Below are 24896 nucleotides of genomic sequence, written 5' to 3' on the forward strand. Positions count from 1 at the left end.
TAATGAAGATAAAAAAAGTTAAGTTGCTGTTTTAACCATTTTAAAAACATAAAACGTTACAAATATCAAAACAAATAGTAACTGCTAAAATGCATCATAAAAATTAAAAATGCTACAAAGATAACTATACTAATTTATAATGATCAGCAATATTATTCTTTATGTAATGATTTAACGAACATCTAATTGTTTATCTCATAATCAATTTCTACATTGTAAAATACATATTTCTTATTTTTAAAAGGTTTTTGACAAATAAATACATTTAAAAAGTTTCAAAAATCAATCAACCAATAAATACATGTTAAAAATTAGACATTGTTAGGGCTGAGACATAAAAAGTTAATTATTTATGAAGTTCCTTGAGGTCACAGATATTCCTTGACTTGCCTATTGGTGGTGCCAGCAGGTGGGTAAAAATCACTGCCCTGCCTCTCCTCTGTACACACTGCTATCACACACCTGGAAAGACAAACAGGAAGAAAAGGGAATTTTTGAACTTTGCCAAGAGTAAGAACACACGCAGCTTGTGGTCCAAGAGTGTATGGGGTTGTAGTCTTGCTGTAAATGCATATATGGCATGTACATTTATAAATGGCTAAATTCTTATTCTTGGGAGTCCAAATTATGTGGACTGGAGTACTTGTGCTCTTTTATCTGGATCTCTGGGTATCTGCAGATGAGCGGGGACATCCAATAACATTCTGGTGGGACAATGATATCCAGGTTAAAATCAACAACAATCAAGAGTCGTGGAGGCCTATTTTCAGAAAGTATTGTGATTCCACACACATTAAGGTAAGACGTTGTAAAACATGCCCTGCTGCAAAAAATAAATTAAAAAATTTAAAAAATTAAAAATTAAAAACCTCTTAAAGCATGAGAGGTCTTAATCTGGACTTTGATAAGCAGGTCTCCCTGACTAATGATCTTTTGGATGGTTTTAGGGAGGTTTTGTGTATTTTTCAGATGGGAGCAGCTAAAAACTGCTAAAACCAACTTAAACCAACTAAGACTAGCATTGATATTTTGTGCAGTTCTTACAATTATAATTAATTTTTTTTTTTTAAATAAAAGAACAAATATTGAACTAGATTGTCTGATGCATCAACAAATCAACATCGATCTTGATCATATATGTTCATAATATGTTCCGAATTCAGTCAGATTCATGAAAGGGTTAGTTCACCAAAAATGAAAATAATGTCATTCATTACTCACCCTCATTTCATTCCAAAGAAATTAAGACATTTTTGATGAAATCCAATGGAGGTCTCCACTGACGGCAATTTCACCGAACTTCTCAAGATCCATAAAGGTACAAAAAAACATATTTAAATCAGTTCATGTGAGTACATTGGTTCTACCTTAATATTATAAAGCGACGAGAATATTTTCTGTGCGCAAAAAAAAAAAAAAAAAAGTAATAATAAAAAAATAACGACTTTTCAACAATATCTAGTGATGGGTGATTCCAAAACACTGCTCGAATCTTGTGATTACCACTGCACACAAAAAGTATTCTCGTCGCTTTATAATATTAAGGTTGAACCACTGTACTCACATGAACTGATTTATATGTTTTGAGTACCTTTATGGATCTTGAGAGGTTCATTGACATTGCTGGCAATGCAGGCCTCACTGAGCCATCGGACATCAATAAACATCTTAATTTGTGTTCTAAAGATGAACGAGGTTTCACAGGTGTAGAACGACATGAGGGTGAGTAATAGATGACATTACTTTCATGTTTGGGTGAACTAACCGAACTAACGAATCATTCGATTTTTTCAGTGAATTCATCGAACCACTTCACGAAAACGATTCGTTTGAATCAATCCCAATGAACAGCCTTCTCTTTCGAACCGTTTCGAACATCTGGTTCATTACGAATCGCACAACTCGCCGACACATCCTCTTCCGAATATGTGAATTAAAATAAACACACTTATTATATAAAAACTAAGACAGAAATATGTGTCTACATATAGATTTTTTTCTGTGCGTTTTTTGCGTACAGACGACAATGTAGTCAAAACGATCCCCGTTCACACAGATCCGCGAAATCGACTAAAAACGCTGCATGCATACCAGGCCAGTCATGGCGATGTCACCTTGCAAAAAAAACACTACTGTTGCGTTCCAGACCCAAATTAAATGTCCCATCATTCTGTATAAGTGCCCACTTCAGACCTCAGTGAGTTTCAGGTTTCAGTCACTCATACGTCACTTGTTGACCACATGATGTCACCATGACACAATGAGAGCATATCGTGTTTTTGTGTAAATTATGGCAAAACAGAATGAAAATAACATAAAAAATCGCTTTGAAAAACAAAAACAAAAAACAAAAACGAAGGTATTATTACATGAACTTAATGTCTAATGTTAAAGTGTTTACGTTCATATTCTTTGGAAGCAGGACGCGTCGACATCTTGGAAGTGACGTCAAATGACGCGTCTCGCTGAGGTCGGGTTGTACCCCGAGACGAGTTCACACTCAGATATCCGACTTGCGTTCCCGAAGTTATCCTTGAAGCAGATGGGAAAAATCCAAAGTAAAAAATGTTTTCCCGCTTTTAGTTGAAAATAGTGTCGTGTAAACTGCCCCTCAATCTTTTTTGAGCATGAACTGTTAAAAAAAAAGTGTCGAATCGTCGATTAACCTGCGCTGTAAACAACAGGTTTGATATTGTGTAGAAGCTCTCATTCGTAAATTCACACTACCATATTATTCAATTTTATTTATGTTCCGAATTCAGCCACTGATTCGTGAACGAATCGTTCAATCTTTTCAGTGAATCGCTTGAACCAGTTTGGATCGCTTTGTGTTCGGATGTGCTTTAATTACAGATTGTTTAGCTTTTGAAAAGTAAATCATTCATGTATACTACTTCAACATTTTTAGGAATCAAAAGCCCCCCCCCCGGTCAAGCAGGTTCAAGCTTGTTTTTCTCTAGGTATGTCGGATAACAAATTTGGCATAACGGACTGACATGCAGCCAAAATAAACACACGCTAAAACTGCAGGTAGCCTACAGTAGAACATGAAGACGTTAACCCTCATTTTCTGTGGATCTGCCTGCGCAATACTGAAGTCCTTACAGTTGCTTATCTGTCTTTTTATATGTCAAATTTGTAAAGTAATACCATACCTTGAGGGTTAAAGTTCAGATTCCCAGCTCTGACTTGTAGGTGTTTTTAATGAACCGTCCAAACTACAGCCACACTTACAGACACTATGAAACAACTCCATTGTGATTCACTAAGTTCTTTCAGTGCCTTGATTTCATATTTTTTGCCAGCTGGAACAGTGTAAATGGTTATTAACTATGGTAAAAAATTAATATAATATTCAGTGTTTTTAACTAAAATAATGTCTGTATACTTTTGTAGGGTTTATCAAAATGTCTGCACATGCTGAGATCTTATACTGTATGATGATTCTGTCCTCTGCACCATTACAGGACTGTGATCGTGGTTATTACAGGGAGAGAAGTGGACCGCATAAGGGACGGTGTGTACTTTGCAACTGCAACGGCCTGTCCAATGACTGCGAACCACATACCGGAAAATGTTTGGTATGATTTAATCTTAAATCTTTTCCAGATTGATTCAATGAGATCCAGGCAGATAAGCAATGTTTTTGTCAAAGATCAAATTTAAATAAGGAAAAACAAATGTATTAAGTAAAAATTTAAAATTATAGAGACAAACAAATGAATCAAGTAAATAATAGTTTATTATAAAATCCAAAGTATTTTATCTAACAAATGAAGATTGTGAAGATCATAGTATAGAGAAAGATGGACAAAAGAAGATATTTGCAGAATGAAAGGAGAGGTAGAAGAGACGAAGCAGGAGAAGAAGCAGAAGTGAAGAGCAAAATACGAGCAACAAATATATGCAGGAACCTTACATCCTCCTAAACATATGTTTTGGTCAAATAAGAAAAGGTCAAACAGACTTATCCATTATGTCATAGTTGGTGTAACAGCTAGGTCGGCGTGACTGGTCAAATGTCAAAGATAGACGAAAATAGATATGCAGCAGAAGTTGTTTTGACACCTTTAAGAGAATATATCGCAGATCTCGCATTATCTCATGTCTGCAGAGCTGGAAACAGACATGTTTTGATACGAAGGTTTATCACATAATCAGTTCTGATGGAAAGTACACCCACTCGATCTTACAGCACAGAAGAGACACCAAAGATCTTACATTTGGAAATAATCAAACATATCAGAGCATATAAAAGAAAATATATAAATGATTAAAGAAAGTGTTATGTCCTCTTCATCTCCTCTTCAATTTTTATCTTACTATATGTCAGTTGTCCGTGAAAAGATGTTTCATGCCCAGGCTTGTGTGGCAATTTTCATCTAGCCATTTTAAATATTAGATTATTTTTATATTATATAATTATATTACATACTATTGTGTATACAGTGGGTACGGAAAGTATTCAGACCCCCTTACATTTTTCACTCTTTGTTTTATTGCAGCCATTTGCTAAAATCATTTAAGTTCTTTTTTTTTTCCTCATTAATGTACACACAGCACCCCATATTGACAGAAAAACACAGAATTGTTGACATTTTTGCAGATTTATTAAAAAAGAAAAACTGAAATATCACATGGTCCTAAGTATTCAGACCCTTTGCTCAGTATTTAGTAGAAGCACCCTTTTGATCTAATACAGCCATGAGTCTTTTTGGGAAAGATGCAACAAGTTTTTCACACCTGGATTTGGGGATCCTCTGCCATTCCTCCTTGCAGATCCTCTCCAGTTCTGTCAGGTTGGATGGTAAACGTTGGTGGACAGCCATTTTTAGGTCTCTCCAGAGATGCTCAATTGGGTTTAAGTCAGGGCTCTGGCTGGGCCATTCAAGAACAGTCACGGAGTTGTTATGAAGCCACTCCTTCGTTTTTTTAGCTGTGTGCTTAGGGTCATTGCCTTGTTGGAAGGTAAACCTTCGGCCCAGTCTGAGGTCCTGAGCACTCTGGAGAAGGTTTTCGTCCAGGATATCCCTGTACTTGGCCGCATTCATCTTTCCCTCGATTGCAACCAGTCGTCCTGTCCCTGCAGCTGAAAAACACCCCCACAGCATGATGCTGCCACCACCGTGCTTCACTGTTGGGACTGTATTGGACAGGTGATGAGCAGTGCCTGGTTTTCTCCACACATACCGCTTAGAATTAAGGCCAAAAAGTTCTATCTTGGTCTTATCAGACCAGAGAATCTTATTTCTCACCATCTTGGCAAACTCCATGTGGGCTTTCATGTGTCTTGCACTGAGGAGAGACTTCCGTCGGGCCACTCTGCCATAAAGCCCCGACTGGTGGAGGGCTGCAGTGATGGTTGACTTTCTACAACTTTCTCCCATCTCCCAACTGCATCTCTGGAGCTCAGCCACAGTGATCTTTGGGTTCTTCTTTACCTCTCTCCCCCGATAGCTCAGTTTGAGCCAGCTCTAGGAAGGGTTTTGGTCGTCCCAAACGTCTTCCATTTAAGGATTATGGAGGCCACTGTGCTCTTAGGAACCTTAAGTGCAGCAGAAATTTTTTTGTAACCTTGGCCAGATCTGTGCCTTGCCACAATTCTGTCTCTGAGCTCTTCAGGCAGTTCCTTTGACCTCATGATTCTCATTTGCTCTGACATGCACTGTGAGCTCTAAGGTCTTATATAGACAGGTGTGTGGCTTTCCTAAGTCCAATCAGTATAATCAAACACAGCTGGACTCAAATGAAGGTGTAAAACCATCTCAAGGACGATCAGAAGAAATGGACAGCACCTGAGTTAAATATATGAGTGTCACAGCAAAGGGTCTGAATACTTAGGAATACTTAGGATATTTCAGTTTTTCTTTTTTAATAAATCTGCAAAAATGTCAACAATTCTGTGTTTTTTCTGTCAATATGGGGTGCTGTGTGTACATTAATGAGGAAAAAAATGAACTTAAATGATTTTAGCAAATGGCTGCAATATAACAAAGAGTGAAAAATTTAAGGGGGTCTGAATACTTTCCGTACCCACTGTATAGCTGTGATAGGCCATTTTGGTTCTTTCTCATTATTAAGCATATTCAGGTTGAACAAGAGGGACTCCGCATGTCATGGATGTCCTCTTAGACTTATGGTCACCTATACTCATATATAATAACCTCTCCCTTCTAAGTATGACCTGAACCATTTTAGGATCATCCCAGAAAGCCAGACCCAATTTTCGAGCCTGTCAAGAAGTATGTTGTGATCGACAGTGTCAAATGCAGCACTAAGATCAAGTAGTACCAGCACTGATAATTTGCCTGTATCAGTATTTAAGCAAATATCATTATTTTCTTTATGAGCGCTGTTTCTGTGCAGTCAGAAACCAGATTGAAATTAAGAAAGAATCTACTGCCTGTGGTTGATTTTTATATTTTAGGTATTATTAACTGGCCAGAATTTTGAGATCGCAATAGACATTAAAGTCTTTTGTGCGTTAAGTGTACCTCAGTACTGAAGAGCTAAACCATTTACTGAAGAGCTAAACCATTTAGTGCTTTGTAAGTAATTAGCAAGATTTTAAAATGTATGCAATGTTTAAAGGGTTAGTTCTCCCAAAAATGAAAATTCAGGCATTAATTACTCACCCTCGTGTCATTTCAAACCTGTAAGATCTTTATTCATCTTCAGAACACAAATTAAGATATCTTTGATGAAATCCGATGTCTCAGTTAGGCCTGCACTGAGAGCAAGATAAGTAACACTGTCAGATGCCCAGAAAGCTACTTAAGACATATTTAAAACAGTTCATGTGACTGCAGTGGTTCAACCTTAATGTTATGAAGTGACGAAAAATACTTTTTGTGCGCCCTAAAAAAAACGACTTTATTCAACAATATCTAGTGATGGGTGATTTCAAAACAAAAGCTTAGAAGCTTCACAAGTCTTTTGTTTCGAATCAGTGGTTCGGAGCGCTAAAGTCACGTGATTTCAGTAAACGAGGCTTTGTTTTTCGAAATTTCAATGGTCCACGTGACTTTGGCAGTTTGATACACGCTCCGAACCAATGATTCGAAACACAAGATTCGTAAAGCTTCGAAGCTTCATGAAGCAGTGTTTTGAGATCGCCCATCACTAGATATTGTTGAATAAAGTCATTATTTTGTTTTTTTGGCACACAAAAAGTATTCTCGTCACTTTATAACATTAAGGTTGAACCACTGTAGTCACATGAACTGTTTTAAATATAACTTTAGTATACCCTTTCTGGGCATTGAAAGTGTTAATTCTCTTGCTTTCAATGCAGGCCTCACTGAGCCATTTTATCAGAAATATCTTAATTTGTGTTCCAAAGATGAGCAAAGATCTTACGGGTGTGGAACAACATGATTTTCATTTTTGGGTGAACTAACCCTTTAATGGGGAGCCAATGCAGTGTTGAAATGATGCTTTTTTGTATTTTTGCAGAACTGTCAGTTCAATACAGCAGGCGACCACTGTGAGCGTTGTATGGAGGGTTACTATGGCAGCGCCGCTCTCAAAACCTGCCGTATGTGTCCGTGTCCCTTAGCAAACCCACTGAACAAGTACGATGTCATATAATCATAAAAATACACACATAAAAGTTTGCTTTGTTTATTTAATTTTTTATTGTTTAAACATTTTTATTGATTGTTTAATTATTTGCATTATTTATTGTTAAATTATTTTTATTGTTTATTTAAAAAAAAAAATGTATTGTTTAATTTATTAAACAATTTTTTGTGCAGTTTTGCGATTGGATGTCTCCGGGTTGGAGATGAGTTTGAATGTTTGTGCAAACCTGGTTACTCTGGGGTTCGATGTGAAAGGTGTGTCTGGTTTTTAAAATATGCAAATATGCAAAAGAGTGTGCATGAATGCTTTTGAAGAGAAAGTTTCTCCTTTACTTCATATTTTAGGTGTGCGCTTGGATATTACGGCAGCCCTTTAGTAGAAAGAGGAAGTTGTCAGCCATGTGAGTGTGACCACGGTTACGTATGTGACCCGCAAACAGGCGGTAAGCAAGCTCTCATGATTTACATAATAATAGTAATAATTATATAAAAATAGTAATAATAATAACATAAAAGTTTATGCTGCCAAAATAAAAATAGATAAAATAATAAAAATATTTTAAAAAGTAAAATTAAATGTTTTTCAAACCAAAAAAAAAAAGTGGAAATATTTGTTTTCTTTGTTTTCATAGATTGTTATGAGGCTGATGACCCACACACTGGCGACTGCTACGGTTTGCTCTCACAATCCTCATCCATAAAAAAAATCCTCAAATTTCTTAATAATATTCTGGGCCTATATATCCTTACACGGGGCCTCTTTTATATTCCAATGATCATGTGATATTTATTCATATGCAGATGTGACAATGCATGACTGAGATCTGAATTGACTAACTCCAGGTTTTTCCTGTTAGAATGCGATATCTGTGTCATTAAGTTAATGGATGATCTTGAAGTGATGGATGATGAGTTCTCCACACTGAAGAATCAACTTGAGTCTTTTAGTCAGAATGTTACTTCATACGCGAGGCTGGAAAAACTTGAAGATGCCATCGCTGGTACAAAGGTCCCTACAACAGTTTCCCATAACAGCAGTTTAGAAGGACATTGGAATGCCAATGTATTTACGCTTATCGTTTTTTGGAAAAAAAAACAAAACAAACGTTTTCCTTTTTTTAGGTTTTGGTCCACAAGTACACTGAATCTGTCTTGGCATTGCAACGAGAGATTTTGGAGTTTGAATCTGATCTCGAAAGTGTCAAAGATGACCTCGCTGTTCTCAATGACAAGGTACTGTTACTTTGTTTATGGTGGTTTATCTTTATGTCATCCATAAAATTAAGCTTCAAATTCATTGTTGTTGGGAATTGACATAGAATTACAACTTGTGTTTGTTTCTACAGGCAATTCAGATGTCCTGTACTGCAGTTCAGTTGCTAAAGACTTTGGACCAAACCTATCAAAGGGGGGGAAACCTACGATCTGAGACTGTGAACCTCTTACAAAAGATACAAGGTGAACCTATTAGATCCAGCTGAGCTTTTAATAGCCAACTTCTTCTTTAAATGTCTTCTTGCTGGTAAACTTGCACTTTTATTTCTTGACCCACGTAGAGTTCTTGGACGAGTTGAAGCTATCAAACCACACGGGTGGGAACACAGAGGAGGCTGCCAGGATGTTAAAAGAAGCCCGATGGATGTTGGAGAAGATGCGAAGACAGAGCTGCAGGGTTCAGAGAGAGCTGGCTAACCAGGAGCTCAGAAAAGCACAAATACGTGGGTCAATTGCTTCCGAATTGCACCAGTTAGGACAGGAGTGTCCGATCCTGCTTCTGGAGAGCCAACGTTCCTGCAGAGTTCAGCTCTGACTTGCTCCAACACAACTGTCTGGACATTTCTAGCAATCTGGAAGACCTTGATTAGCTGGTTCAGATGTATTTAATTGAGGTTAACTCTGGGATTAATTGGGGCTAAACTCTGCAGGACAGTAGTCCTCTAGGAGCAGGAATAGAAACCCCTGATTTAGGACTTTGTTTTACGATCCTTAGTAGTGACCAAGCTCCTTTTTGGGTTCGAAAGCATGCTTGTTTCTCTTACAGTACTCAACCTCATCTTGAACGACCTGATGGTTCCTTTGAATGGCTCCTTGGTTGTGGCTGATCGTATTGGACAGAACCTCATGGATCAGGCGGAATATCTTCGAGATATACAAGAGGCGCTTGTAGATGCGCAGCTTGATGTGATCAAGGCCAATGGTGTTAATAAACTCAATGAGGAACAGCTGAAAAATATTTGGGTAATCAACTAATAATAGTTGGCGAATGTCCTCTTTAATGTAAAAACAGTCATTTTCAAACTTTTTTGACCGAGGACTAACTTAACTTAGCAGAGTTTGAGAACCATTACAATATAAGATGTGGATTTGTTCACATATGTCTTTAAACACCTTCATCAATTGTTTGTTTAACAGAAGCAGTTCAAAGTTTTGAGGAAAAATCAAGGAAATATCATAGCCAATGTGAACATGACCAGAACGACACTAAAAGAGATAACAGATCTTCAGAAAATGATGGATGGCCTAACAGAGGTGACAAATAATGTTATTCTTTTGTAAAACATTCACCAGTTTGGATACTTACATTTTGTTCTCTGCCAGGAAATGTCTCGTCTTGCAGCTTTGTTTGACGGAGCAAAAACCGATCTAGACGCAAAACTCGAGCTACTCTCCGAAGCAACTGCTAAGGAGGGAATTGTGAGACAGGCTGAGGAGCATGCGCAGGAACTTATGAAGCTGGCTATGGACTTTCAAATGTACGTCATGAGTTCTCCAAACATCCCGAAACCATATTTTTGTTTCTAATGAAGTTTTAATGAGTTCATGTGTCTCGTAGGGTCATACTGAACATTACCAACTCAACCGCTGTTCAGAAAGCAATCGAAGCCATCAGAGCATTCACAGCCATCATCGATGCCATAAAGGAGGCGGAAGCTGCCGCCAAAAGTGCCAAAGAAGCGGCAGACCACGCTTTTGAAGTATGTCAGACGATAAATTAAAAAACTATCTCCCGGTTTCACAGACAAGGCTTAAGCTAGTCCCAGTCTAAAATGCATGTTTGAGCTGTTTCAACTGAAAGCAACTTGCACTGACATATCTTAAAATATGTCAGTGCCATTGTTTTGTCTCAAGATGAACACCAGTAATGTTTTTTTCTAGTGTACATTTATAAAAGCTACTTAAATATCCTAGTTGAACTAAGGTCTAATACTGGCTCAGGCTAAGCCTATAATAGTTTGTCTAAATAAACTAAAAGTAAAACAAGTGAATTTACTCATCATAATTTTATAATGTACAGTATGAAAAATGTATATTAATTTTGAGATTGGCTACAGATTACATTTTAAAGCATTAAATTAATTGTGTTTTTAATGACTAACTATAAGTGAGCATTAGCTGATTGTGAAGATAATGTAATTGTAAAAATTAAATCTAATTAAATATACAAGACTTAATGATACAGATAAATTTAAAAATTGTCTAATATCGGCGTATAACCATTATTATACCAATATATTTTGCATTCTTTGTTGCGCTCCACTTATAACCAGTGTTGGGGGAAGTTACTTTTAAAAGTAATGCATTAAAATATTGCATTAACTCCCTAAAAAAGTAACTAATTGCGTTACTTAGTTTCTTTTTGTGGAAAGTAATGCGTTACATTACTTTTGTGTTACTTTTTCGCATCTGGTCTGGGTTTGCTTGTTTGTTTATTAATAACAACAACAAAAAGTTATATTTTTCTGAAGGAAATACAAATTCACACCTGTACAGTAGAGGGTGCAGCTCAAACACACTTTTCAGCTGTGCTGCCATTCTGGATTGAAGAAGAGTACTCTTACTTTAGCAATTAAAAAATAAAAAAAACACAAATGTGATGTTTATCTATGGTCATTTTTGCTTAGTATGATTGAATTAGATCATTGAAGGTCAGCAGCAAAGACACTGGCTAATAAAGTGAGATATACATACATAAAGTATATTTGTTTAATTTAATATATTTAATTATTGTAGGTTTGTGCAATATTCTGTTATTGCATTTCACTGTTTTTATTCATTTTGAGGAATACTGGTACTGTTTTTGTTTAAGTGATATGAGAAAATGCATGCTCACATTTAGTCTAGAGCTACAATAACCATCATGTTCAAACAGCGCACACAACACCTCTGCACTTTAATTCTCTCAACACGGGGACAGGAGAGCTGTCAGTCAATACGTGAGAAAACAAAGTAACTTGTTTGAAAAAATAACTTGGATATTTTGTTGTAATTTTAAAAGTAATGCATAACTTTACTAGTTACTTGGAAAAAAGTAATCTGATTACATAACTCAAGTTACTTGTAATGCGTTACCTCAACACTGCTTATAACCATCATAAGCAAACTTTATTTTCAATTCAAACTTTGTTCTATTAATTTTATTCCCCAGGGTGTGCGAGGACAAGATCTACAAAACAAAGCCAAGGATCTGAAAAATCATGCAAATACTCTGCTGGTGAATGCCAAGGAAGCGGTGATACAGCTAGAAGGTTTTCAATGCAATTTTAATGCAACTACAACAAACCATAAAATAACATCCAGCAATAATTTCAACCAAACAAGATCAACTTTTGATCCTAATCATATGAGTGGGTTTTTCATGTACATGTTGTGCTGTGTAGAAACAAAACTATCATCTACAGGTATCACGCAGAAATGTGAAGCTTACAAGAACCTGATCCAACAGGCCGAAGGCAAACAGAACGAGCTGAAGCAAGTCATGCGAGATGTGTTGGAGAAGATGAACAACATCAAAAGGGGTGAGAGACTCCATTTTGCTCAGTCATTTTCCCACAGCAAATATCGTAATGGTCTTTTCAGATGAACACTTTGGTGGTTTCATTTTTTTTTTTTTAGACGATATTCGCGTCCTCATCATCCAAGCCAAGGAAGGTGCTTCGGATGTGAACGCCACAGCAAGTGATGCAATAACCAGAATGCAGAACATCACTGAAGAACTGAGCAAAATTAAGATTTCCTCTCAAGATTCAAACCTGAACGACTTACTTGATGGTGTCAACAAAACATGTGAGTCTTCTCAGTTCTTCTTTCCTTGAGTTAATCTAATGAACATTATTCAGTACTATTCAGTTCAAAGATATCTGAATAGAAAGTCTGTTCTTTTCATACCTGGTTTCTTTAATTCTGGGGAGCAACACTGAATGATCTCCTTTACAGTGACAGACCTGGATGAGACTTTTCCTTCACTAATTAACGAACTGCACAGAGTGGAGAACCAAAGCTGGCAGATGCCTGGTTCAGCCAACATGTCCAACAGCATCCAGAGAATTAAAGACTTGATCGAACAGACTAGAGACGCGGCCAACAGAGTAAGTGCTCATGGGAGAAGAGATGTTTCTCCAGTCACCTCCAGATGTTTATCCTCTTGCTTCTCTCCTGTGTTCCTAGATCAGGGGGCCGATCTTGTTCTCCGGTGATGCTCATATTGAACTTCGACCTCCTAAAGACCTGGAAGACTTCAGAGCCTTCACGGTTCTTAATCTTACACTGCACCAACCGAATTCTAGAGGTGACGGGAGACGTAGACGCCAACTGGGTGATGAAGACAACCAGTTTGTTCTTTACCTTGGAAATAAATATGTGAGGAGACATTTCGATACTTAATATATTAGGGATGCACGATATATATCTACCAATATTAGTGATTTTTAAGTTTATTGATATTAGATATTTAATTGTTCATGCTCATTTCCACTATTTGTACATTTAGAAGACCTTTTCTGTCATCTAACGCTCACTTAAAGTTAATCTTTAATAAACACGCTAATAATTTAACAACACTGTTGAATGTAATCTTTAGCAACTCTCAAAATGAGTACCCATATTTCATATTGTACATTATAATAATGTGTATAAAAAAGTATTTGAAGCTTTTAAAACTGTTTTTAGTGTTTCTTTGTGTTTATTTTAGAATAAACATTATACCTTTATCGGCCAATTTTTGGTTATCAGCCATAACATGAAAAAAAATGATCAACTTATTAATATCAGCCAGAATTGTAATAATGGTGCATTTTATATTGATATTCAAGGTGTGTATCGTAGGGCATCTTTTTATTTGTAACTCTCTGGACTAACAGGCAGTCAAGGATTTCATTGGCCTGGTTGTGAGGAATGGTGTCCTCTTTTGTGTCTACAAATTGGGTGGCCAGATTCATGAGATAGAGACCAGCAAAATCACCAAGTCCAGCCATGATAAAGCCTTTATGGATAGGGTGGATTTCCGCAGGTAAACATCGTTTGTCATAGTAGAGCTTCACAAATTGCGTACATTTCCACATTGCAAAACAATTTGTCCATGTTTTCTTCCCAAATCAGAGTTTATCAAGACGCACAGGTCATATACACAAAGACTTTCACATCAACTGAACCCCAAAAGCTGCCGCCCATGATTAATCGACCTAGCACCAGGAATGGATTGCTCGATCTGGATCCAAATGAGGTCGTCTTATATGTGGGCGGATACCCAAGCAATTTTACGGTAAATAAGTCAGCAAAACTGTTAAAAACTGACTAATGGCTCTCCTCAGAGATTTCGTTATAAACGCTTTCTTTCCAGTTCTTTTAATGTTAACGAATGGAAAACAAATTAGTACTTATAGTATAAAAATAATACATTATACTCATTCTTATGCAGTTTGAAATCTGCAACATTTCCAGGCTGTTTTTTTCTGTATTTTTGTCAAAAAATAATCTCTTTAAGATTAAATAACACTTTTTTCCTTCCCTCTGTATTCTGAATTTTGCTTCCAGCCACCTGCAGAGCTTCAGTACCCAGGATTCAAAGGCTGTATTGAGTTTTCAACTCTAAATGATCATATCCTCGGCTTGTATAACTTTCAACATGCAGAGAACATCACAAAAAATGATTCGTGTTTAAGGTACGTAATGATGTCATCAGAAGTTTTTTTTTTTTTTTTGCTTCAGAATTTTTGAGTCATTATTCCAATATTTCAACCCTAGGGGAAAAGTCAGCACACTGGGGGATTATTTTGATGGCACGGGTTACGGAAAGGTTGCCATAAACTCAAACTCTTTTATTAAGCTCTATGTTCTGAGTCATCAAATTGATGCTGTGCTTTTTTACATGGGAAATGAGGTAAAGTTGGTTATAAAAACTTTGATTTGATTCACACTACTGAATCACAAAAATGTAGCATTTTAAATCCAGATATAAAAATGACACAACAATTGTTTGATATTTAATGTCACAAGATTTGAATAAAATTTAAGTGATTTTTTTGTTTTTGTTTACAGAACTCTTACTTCTTTGTTACATTAGAAGGAGGCTATATTGTTTTGCAAGGAGAAAACAATGGCACGACAATTTCTGAAAAGTCGAATGTAAAGGTATTTCCCCAAGTAAGTTTTCTCGTAACCTCTTATTATATTATATTATATTATATTATATTATATTATATTATATTATATTATATTATATTATATTATATTATATTATATTATCATCTCCCTTTAGACAAACTTCTTCCAAATCAGAATAACTATGAATGACAGAAGACCAACAACAATACTTATCAAAGACTACATCAACATTTTTTTGGGATATGTCAAAGGGCTCTTCACGGAGGCCTACATTGGTGGTGTTCCAGTTGCAGTCCGGGAAAAGTATTTATATTCTCTTTTGTTTTTATTTATTGGTGCATTTCTTCAGTTTTTCATCATTATGTTTATTGGTTAGGGACAGAGTAAAACATGCTAAATGAAAGTTAAATCTTGCGAAAAATGTGAAGAGCATTGGTTATATAAGAAACAATATTTTTGATTAAAGGGTTAGTTTACCCAAAAAATATTTTTACCCAAAAAATGATTACTCACCCTCATGTCATTCTACAAAAATTACAAAAATTAAGATACTTTGATTAAATCCGATGGCTCCGTGAGGCCTCCATTGCCAGCAATGTCACTAAACATATCAAGATCCAGAAAGGTACTCAAAACATATTTAAAACAGCTCATGTGACTACAGTGGTTCAACCTTAATATTATAAAGCGACAAGAATACTTTTTGTGCGGCAAAAAAACAAAATAACGACTTTTCATCAATATCTAGTGACGGCCGATTTCAAAACACTGCTTCATGAAGCTTCGAAGCTTTACGAAGCTTTTGTTTCGAATCAGTGGTTCAGAGCGCCAAAGTCATGTGATTTCAGTAAATAAGGCTTTGTTTACGCGATCCGAACCACTGATTTGAAACAAAAGATTCGTCAAGCTTCAAAACAGTGTTTTAAAATTGGCTGTCACTAGATATGGTTGAAAAGTCATTATTTTGTTTTTTTTGGAGCACAAAAATATTCTCATCGCTTTATTATATTAAGGTTGAACCACTGTACTCGCATGAACTGTTTAAATATGTCTTTAGTACCTTTCTGGATCTTGAGAGGTTTGGTGACATTGCTGGCAATGCAGGCCTCACTGAGCCATCGGATTTCATCAAAAATACCTTTATTTGTGTTCCGAAGATGAACAAAAGTCTTACGGGTGTAGTCTTACGACGTGAGGGTGAGTAATAGATGACAAATTTTTTTTTATTTTTGGGTGAACTAACTTTTTAAAAAAATCTGACCCCTTAACAGGATCAGCTGAAAGTGAGAGATTTTGAAAAAAAAAATAAGCACAGTTAATTCCCAGTAAATTAATTTTCTTGAATGTAATTCACCTAACTGAATATTCATTTTCACATCATTTTTCTGTCTCCAGATATAAAATTGTTCTTCCATCACTTAGAGGATGTGTCAATAATGTTCAGGTAGATATCCATGCTACTTTTACAGAGGAAGTTGGAATTGTCCAAGGTTGTCCAAATCCTTTACTGGTAAGACAGTTTTTGTGGATTACTTGACAGTAGAGATGGGAGAAACAAAGCTTTTCGAAACTTTGAATCACTGAACCAGCTGTCGAAGCGTTCAAAACCCCACATGCTGGTGACAGAGATCATCGCACCCCTTGAAATGTCAAAACATTTCAATATGATGTAACAAAGCCTTATTTACTGAAATAATTTGACTTCAGCAGTTTGATATTCCAAATAACTGGAAATGGAAACAAATGATTTGCAAAGCTTCACAAAGCAGTGTTTCGAAAGAGCCCATCACTACTTGAAAGTGTATGTGCTTCAGGAGTAAATTCATCTAAACTGTTTCTGGTCGGTTGTTCTCAGGGTTCCCGAGAGGCTACTTTTGAATTTGGTAGTTCACTGTCGACGTCACCCACTGTTAAAGAGAAAGACTCTGAGACAGTGGTTTCACTTGGGTTTAAGACATCCCAGGAAAATGTTCCAGTCTTGATTCTGAATGGTGGAATGGTTAGTTAATCAAGAACAATTTTTCCATATAAAGTATTCCAAGTTGGCTATATGGTTTTTGGTGGTTCTTGTAGCTATTTATGGATATATATTTTATTTAACTATTTATATATTTTTTATTGTTATTTATGTATTTATATTTTAGTTAGCCATTTATGTACTTTATATAATACATTTTATATAATTATTTACAAAATCATATATAATTATAAATAAAATATATATTTATACATTTCATTTCAACATAAATTAAAGATTTATTGATGTTTTCCTTTGGTCTGCAGAATAATGACTTTTTGCTGTCTTTGAAAGACGGCTTTGTCGAAATGAGTGATCGTAAGGCAAAATTAACGTCCAGAAACAAATGTGAAACTGGAAAATGGCACTACGTAACAGCCTCCAAAAGTAGTGTGGGGTAAGAAGAAAATATCTTGGTAAACTTGCTCGCAGAGATGCTTTTCAATACATGTTGAACATTTCCCATCAGGATGCAGCTAAATGTTGACAACACAGACATTGAAGATCAGCCATCATCATCCACGTTCGATGAACCTGGAGAAAATATTATTTTGGGGGAGGGTTTATTTGAAGGCTGTTTGAGGAACTTGTACATACGCAGGTTTGATGTTATGATTTACTCTTAATGTGTTATCATGACATATAACAGAAATAAGCCACTCATAATGACCTTATGTTTCAGTCTACAGAGTGACTTCATTCCAGCCGACTTGAGCAGCTTCAATCAGACTGGAAATGTATCTTTGGGATTCTGTAAAGCAGAGCGCCCCCCTCTGGACACCACTAAGAAGCGTGCAAGACATGCCGGAATTATATCCAACAGCAATTCGGTATTTCAGATAAATGTGCAATAAAACTTAAAGGGTCCCATTATGCTTTTATACATTTTCAACTGTCTTTAGTGTGTAATGTTGCTGTTTACAAAGTTACAAAGCATAAAGTCCACTCCAAAGGGTTAGTTCCCCCCAAAAATGAAAATTTCTGTCACCCTCATGTCGTTCCACACCCTTTAGACCTTCGTTCCTCTTCTGAACACAAAATAAGATATTTTTTTAGGGTTTTTTTTATCCCTCATAGAAAGCAACATAATTACCGTCATTCAAGGTCCTGAAAGGTACTAAAGACTAAAATAGTCCACGTGACTTCAGTGGTTCAACCTTAATGTTATGAAGCGACGAGAATACTTTTTGTGTGCTAAAACAAAACAAATATAACAACTTTATTCAACAATTTCTTCTCTAGCCTGTCAGTCTCCTACACAATTGACGTTGTATAGTCAGTGCAGTGTTTCCGTGTTTACATCCGTATGCCGGCTCAGTATTAGGGATGGACATATTGATTTTAAGTATCGATATATCGATACTGACGATGAGTATCGAAAGTATCGATACTCAAATAAAAATATCGATACTAAGGTGTGTTTTTTTTTCCTAGTGATTTTGTTAATTAACAATCAATTTAATGTATACAATATGCATTGAATTGAACAAATAACCTATGTTACAGAATAATTGTGTTATAGAACTATTTTCCTGCTCATCTGAACACCACTACAAATAAACATTTTAACCATGTGCAAACAAAAATATAATCTAATAAATTGCAATTAAGGCATATTGAATGTTAAAATACCTTTCAAATATAATGTTAAGTGGGTACCATTACCCACTTTACTCATAGTAATCCAATAATTTAAGGACTTAAATTATTAATAATTTAATAACTTAAATTCAGATTAGAGGTATCATATCGGTATCGATATCGGTGATTTTGGCCTTAAAAGTATCGGTATCGTATCGAAAACAAAATAAGTGGTATGGCCCATCTCTACTCAGTATTGGCCAGGTCCTGCGTCAGCATCATATGCATGTGTTGTGCTGCTCACATGAACAGTGTCAGCCAAGTCACTGTTCTGACACAGAACCTGGAAGCGCTGCAACGAAAATAACATAGCAGAATGACAGGGGAGAGACGAATTTGTTGAATAAAGTCATTATTTTTGTTTTGTTTTGTTTTGTTTTTTTATGTTTTTTACTACATTTCTGGACCTATTGAAATCAAGACTTTGAAAAAGGGCATAATAGGTACCCTTTAAAACAGTTTTACATCTGAATAAAAAATGATTAGTGACAGAGACATTATATTGAGTGGAGCTGGTCCACTCAAATAAGAGAAGCAATCGTCCATAAGACAAAATTACATTTTTGATAGAGGTTTTGCTTGTTTAATTGCTCTAAGATGCCTTTTTTTTTAGCTACACAAAGTTTTTTTTATACATAAAGCAGGACCCCTTTATGGCGGCCGCCATTGAGATCACATGACTAGCTGAACTGCACTGACTTTATTGTAGCACCCCCTATTATCAAACACTTTTGGTTGCAAAACAAGTGTGATTACTTACGAATAGGGTATTTTTAAAATGGCAGTGGCGACTGAAATGTTTTGTTTGCTTGAGGCTGCCTCAACACCACTAGGTGTCAGTATTAAGTTTATAAAACAATAACAGAAATATTTAGTGCACCTTTAAACATTGTGCCTTGAAATCATTAAACAAATACACATTTTAAGTGGCAATACTTAACATGTGACATTTAAAGGTGCCCTAGAATTAAAAATTGAATTTACCTTGGCATAGTTGAATAACAAGAGTTCAGTACATCGAAATGACATACAGTGAGTCTCAAACACCATTGTTTCCTCCTTCTTATATAAATCTCATTTGTTTAAAAGACCTCCGACGAATAGGCGAATCTCACCATAATACCGACTGTTACGTAACAGTCAGGGTGTACGCCCCCAATATTTGCATATGCCAGCTCATGTTCCCAACATTATGAAAGGCATTACACAAGGGCAGCCAGTATTAACGTCTGGATCTGTGCACAGCAGAATCATCAGACTAGGTAAGCAAGCAAGAACAACAGCGAAAAATGGCAGATGGAGCAATAATAACTGGCATGATCCATGATATCATGATATTTTTAGTGATATCTGTAAATTGTCTTTCTAAATGTTTCGTTAGCATGTTGCTAATGTACTGTTAAATGTGGTTAAAGTTACCATCGTTTATTACTGTATTCACGGAGACAAGAGCCGTCACTATTTTAATTTTTAAACACTTGCAGTCTGTATAATGCACAAACACAACTTCATTCTTTATAAATCTCTCCAACAGTGTGTAATGTTAGCTTTAGCCACGGAGCACTATCAAACTCATTCAGAATCAAATGTAAACATCCAAATAAATACTATACTCACATGATCCAACGCATGCATGCAGTATGCATGACGAACATCTTGTAAAGATCCATTTGAGGGTTATATTAGCTGTGTGAACTTTGTAAATGCACTGTATTATAGAGTCGCGAGCTCGATGGGCAGGGAGCATGAGATTTAAAGGGCCAGCAGCCCCTGAATCGGTGCATAGTTAATGATGCCCCAAAATAGGCAGTTAAAAAATTAATTAAAAAAAATCTATGGGGTATTTTGAGCTGAAACTTCACAGACACATTCAGGGGACACCTTAGACTTAGAATTACATCTTGTAAAAAAACGTTCGATGGCACCTTTAATGTCATTTAGTCAATGTTTTGCTTTTTTTAAAAGGGAAGCACTAAACAAGGCTGCAGAAACCCAAAAACTGCCAAACACACCTACCACCTTGGTTCCAACAGCCAAATGCAGTTTAAAATAGATCCGGAGGAGCTCAATAACAGGTAAATGATGTCAATGAATGACGTATTAATATTTAATTTTGTAGCACTTTTACGAGATGATCTTTGTCTTACAGGCCGCATTTCTCCCTAGACATCCGGACCACATCATCTGAAGGACTTTTACTCTATATCTCAGGGAAACATGGTGTTCCTCTTGTGATCCTGTATTTGAGTGATGGAAAAGTCAAACTCTCTGTTGGGGCAGGTGAAATGATTTCCTCTCAGAAGATCAATGATGGTGACTGGCACAATGTATGTAGAAAAATTCTAAAATGGTGTGTTTCCATAACTCTGTGAAATCCTAAGTTTTAGTTCATGCTGTGTACAGATCAAGTTCAGCATGAAGAAACACAATATTCTTCTAGCTGTGGATGGCATTCGAACACCTGAAGGACAGCAGTTGAAAGGATTCACACATGATCTGCAGTCTCCTGTCTATGTGGGACACGGACAGTTGCAAATGCTTCACAAAACAGACGTACGAATGTGCAACTTCCTTATTTCAGCCAGTAGCTTAACCACATGTCTTGTGTTCTTGTACAAAGTCATCACATTTTTTTTTCACAGGGAGAAGTCCCTCAGAAGAGTATAATCGGATGCATCCGTGACCTCAGGTTTTCCAAGGTTCTCTTTGCGCATCCAGATGTCAATCATGGGATCATGCCCTGTTTCAAAGGCGTGACTGAGAAGGGGGCATATTTTGCTGGAAATGGCGCACATTTGGTCTTAGGTTTGACTCATCATGTTGATACATATGTGTGTAGTGACAGAAAAATAGGTTCAAGAAATTAAATATATGTTTTTCTTTGGCAGAAAAGTACCTCATCTCTGGTTCTATGTATGACCTGGCTTTTGAAATTCGACCCAGGAACCTCACCGGCCTTATTTTCCACAAAAGTGATAACCATGGACGAACACTCACTCTGTTTCTCAAGAGAGGAAAGGTGAATAAAAATATAGTTTATTTTATTATTTTAAAAAACATTGTATTTTGTCTGTATTACTGATTAAAAAAAGGATTTTGAAAGGAAGATGAGACTAAAAACGAGCTACGCAAGTATGCAGAATGCTAATGCTTAGCAAACATACAATCTTGTACTTACTGTACTAAACATGTTTTTGTGCTTCTGTGCTGGTAACAAACCTCATTATGAAGTAAAAATGTATCATAAGAAGCTTGAACACATTGGTTTGTAGTGCAAATAGTTTTACTGTTTACTGCACTGTTATTCTATTTATTTACTTATAGCAGCTAATGAATCAGAACCCAGCAAACATTCGGACGTTTAATGACCGTTGAAAAGACGTCCCTCCGACACGTCCCATCATGGTTGAAAAATTGTTCTAAAATGAAGTTTGAACAGACGTCTTTGACATTATCTTATTAATTAAATAATTAATTAATTATTATATATTGAACTACACATGTAGCTAAAAGTCAAAGTAACAATTATACATGCAACCCCAGAGAATTGTAGACATGTACAAACATATCTGAATGAATTTTTAGGAAATTTTCTGTTACATATTTTATACCATCTTACGGCGACTATTTTTGGCCAGGGACGTGACGTTGCCGTCGGACCAGTGTTTGCTGGGAAGTCTCGCATATTCACAGGAAGTAGCTAACTTTCGTGTTGAAAAATAAGGTGGACATTTCTTGCTAACAATCACTAAGATTCTCGTCTAAAAAATCTGCATACGAACATTTTCATGAACAAATCATGATAATGAACTGTGTAGGAGAATGACAGGGTAGAGAAGACATTTTTGAATCGTTATTTTTGTTTTGTTTTTGCGCACAAAAAGTATTCTCGTCACTTCATAACATTAAGGTTGAATCACTGTAGCCACATTGACTATTTTAACAATGTTTTTACTACTTTTCTGGACCTTTGAATGTGGTCATTTCATTGCTTTCTATGGGAGATTAAAAAAAACTCTCGGATTTTATCAAAAATATCCTAATTTGTGTTCCGAAGATGAACAAAGGTTTTACGGGTTTGGAACGACCTGACGGTGAGTATTTAATGACAGAAACTTCATTTTTGTGTGAACTAACCCTTTAAAAGATTAGTCCACTTTTAAATAAACTTTTCCTGATAATTTACTCACCCCCATGTCATCCAAGATGTCCATGTCTTTCTTTCTTCAGTCGAAAAGAAATTAAAGTTTTTGATGAAAACATTCCAGGATTATTCTCCTTATAGTAGACTTCAATGGGCACCAAACTGTTGAAGGTCAAAATTAGTTTCACTGCAGCTTCAAATTGTTCAACACGATCCCAGATGAGAAATAAGGGTCTTATCTAGTGAAACCATTGCTCATTTTCTGAAAAAAAATTGAAAATTATATAGGTTTTAACCAGAAATGCTCATCTTGAACTAGCTCTCTTCTTCTTCTCCTCTATTTGAATTCCAGCAGTGTAGACACTGCTAAGTGTATTACTGCCCTCCACAGGTCAAAGTTTGAACTAATTTTTATATGCAATATGCTAGTTCAATAGTATATAACAATTAGTTCAAACTTTGGCCTGTGGAGGGCAATATTATGCTTAACAGTGTCTACACTGCTGGAATTCTAATAGAGGAGAAGAAGAAGAGAGCTTGTTCAAGATGAGCATTTATGGTTAAAACTTATATAATTTTCAATTTTTTTCAGAAAATGAGCGATGGTTTCACTAGATAAGACCCTTATTTCTCATCTGGGATCGTGTTGAACAATTTGAAGCTGCAGTGAAACTAATTTTGACCTTCAACTGTTTGGTGCCCATTGAAGTCTACTATATGGAGAAAAATCCTGGAATGTTTTCATCAAAAACTTTAATTTCTTTTCAACTGAAAAAAGAAAGACATGGACATCTTGGATGACATGGGGGTGAGTAAATTAGCAGGAAAAGTTTATTTAAAAGTGGATAAATCCTTTAATACTTTGCATAAAGTATGTTTCGGGCCCGTTTCTGGATTTTAATGCTATAATTACGTTTAGTATCACATAATGTGCGATCTGTGTGGGGTTATGCTTCATTAGGTGGTGGTAAAAGCAAACGACGGACAGCACCGCTATGGCACCGCATTGACCCCAACACGACCCCTCTGTGATGAATTTCACTATGTGGCAGGTATTACTTTACTGCTTTTCTCTTATCATGGTAGATTATAAAAGATCATTTTCACAGGAATGTAATGCAAGTGAGGTTTCATTTATTTCAAATGACGAATCCCTCAGTGTCCGTATGGCAGAAAACCATCGGGCTGAGAGTAGATGAAGTAACCTCACTAGTCAGACGACGCTCTGTATCCCGTCCTTCAGCGCAGGAAACCATCTACATTGGTGGCGTTTCAGGTAAAGCCAGCTTCATGGAAAAAAAAAACATCATCTTGCATGAAAGGCCTTTCAGTGCATAATAATTTACAGTTCTGCCTCTTGTTAATGCAGAGAACGTGAGAGGAGTGGAGATGAGGACATCTTATGCGGGGTGTTTGCGGAACGTACGGCTTAATCAAAATCCTGTCTCATTTGAGGACGCGAGTGTATTCGGCCCCATAAACACTGGCGAGTGCCCGACAGAATAATGGAAGGATGAAACACAAAACAAGCACTTATTTTGAGTCAAACAGTTTGTAAAATAAAAATGTTGATTGTTTCGGGAATTTTATCGGAAATTAATCCTTTCTTGAAAGGAATTGCTAGCACATTTCCTCAGCTATGAAAATTATCAGTGTTTATGATGGATAAAAATTAAAGTGTGTATGGAAATAAAAATATACTTCAAATTATTTGGTTGACCGTGCTTGCTCTTGGCATCCAGGTGGCGGATTCTTTTGTAAACAGATGTATTCACTCAGCTGGTTTGGTGCACCACACCAAGAATTTCAGGGCATAAAGACTGAGATGTCTGCGCTTTTATCATTTATTCATAACGTGCATTAATGTGTGAATAATATGTTCTTCCTCATTCAGGCCGTGCAGAAAGCTTTCTTCGTTTCGTTTTGTCTCTTTCGCTTTCTGTCTTACGTTATGCATGTGAGTATGAAATTATTGTAGGCTGCCTGTGAAGGTGCATTTCATTGGCTGAAACTACTGAACAGACACACCCCCTGCACTGTCCCAAATGTACTTATGTACTATGTAGTGTGTATGAATTTTATATGGTTATTTTGTCATTCAACATCTGAGTCTGATAGCCCCTCTCTGTAT

The 24896-nt window shown here is 36.3% G+C and overlaps 1 protein-coding gene across 3 annotated transcripts; it reads left to right on the plus strand.

Moving 5' to 3' along the window:
* Nucleotides 1-452: 452 nt before the first annotated feature.
* Nucleotides 453-24475, plus strand: lama3 (laminin, alpha 3). Of its 3 annotated transcripts, none has more exons than XM_048164465.1 (38): nucleotides 453-798; nucleotides 3468-3581; nucleotides 7456-7574; nucleotides 7758-7838; nucleotides 7929-8026; nucleotides 8216-8257; nucleotides 8441-8592; nucleotides 8706-8816; nucleotides 8930-9041; nucleotides 9140-9301; nucleotides 9625-9821; nucleotides 9996-10112; nucleotides 10182-10336; nucleotides 10417-10558; nucleotides 12010-12109; nucleotides 12263-12379; nucleotides 12477-12647; nucleotides 12798-12949; nucleotides 13029-13220; nucleotides 13721-13869; nucleotides 13959-14121; nucleotides 14394-14521; nucleotides 14604-14739; nucleotides 14898-15002; nucleotides 15118-15266; nucleotides 16359-16473; nucleotides 16819-16962; nucleotides 17247-17377; nucleotides 17450-17581; nucleotides 17663-17810; nucleotides 20587-20696; nucleotides 20771-20948; nucleotides 21025-21174; nucleotides 21264-21426; nucleotides 21510-21640; nucleotides 23727-23817; nucleotides 23925-24041; nucleotides 24135-24475. In XM_048164465.1, exons 1-38 carry the CDS (start codon nucleotides 595-597, stop codon nucleotides 24269-24271), a joined length of 5115 nt encoding a protein of 1704 aa, XP_048020422.1. In that variant the 5' UTR covers nucleotides 453-594; the 3' UTR covers nucleotides 24272-24475. The 3 variants fall into 3 exon arrangements, with proteins under 3 accessions (XP_048020422.1, XP_048020439.1, XP_048020431.1); XM_048164482.1 differs by lacking the exon at nucleotides 453-798 and adding an exon at nucleotides 2613-2960; XM_048164474.1 differs by lacking the exon at nucleotides 453-798 and adding an exon at nucleotides 3027-3335.
* The last annotated feature ends 421 nt before the right edge of the window (nucleotides 24476-24896 follow it).

This window comes from Megalobrama amblycephala, linkage group LG2, assembly GCF_018812025.1.
Source record: "Megalobrama amblycephala isolate DHTTF-2021 linkage group LG2, ASM1881202v1, whole genome shotgun sequence".
Classification (NCBI taxonomy): domain Eukaryota; kingdom Metazoa; phylum Chordata; class Actinopteri; order Cypriniformes; family Xenocyprididae; genus Megalobrama; species Megalobrama amblycephala.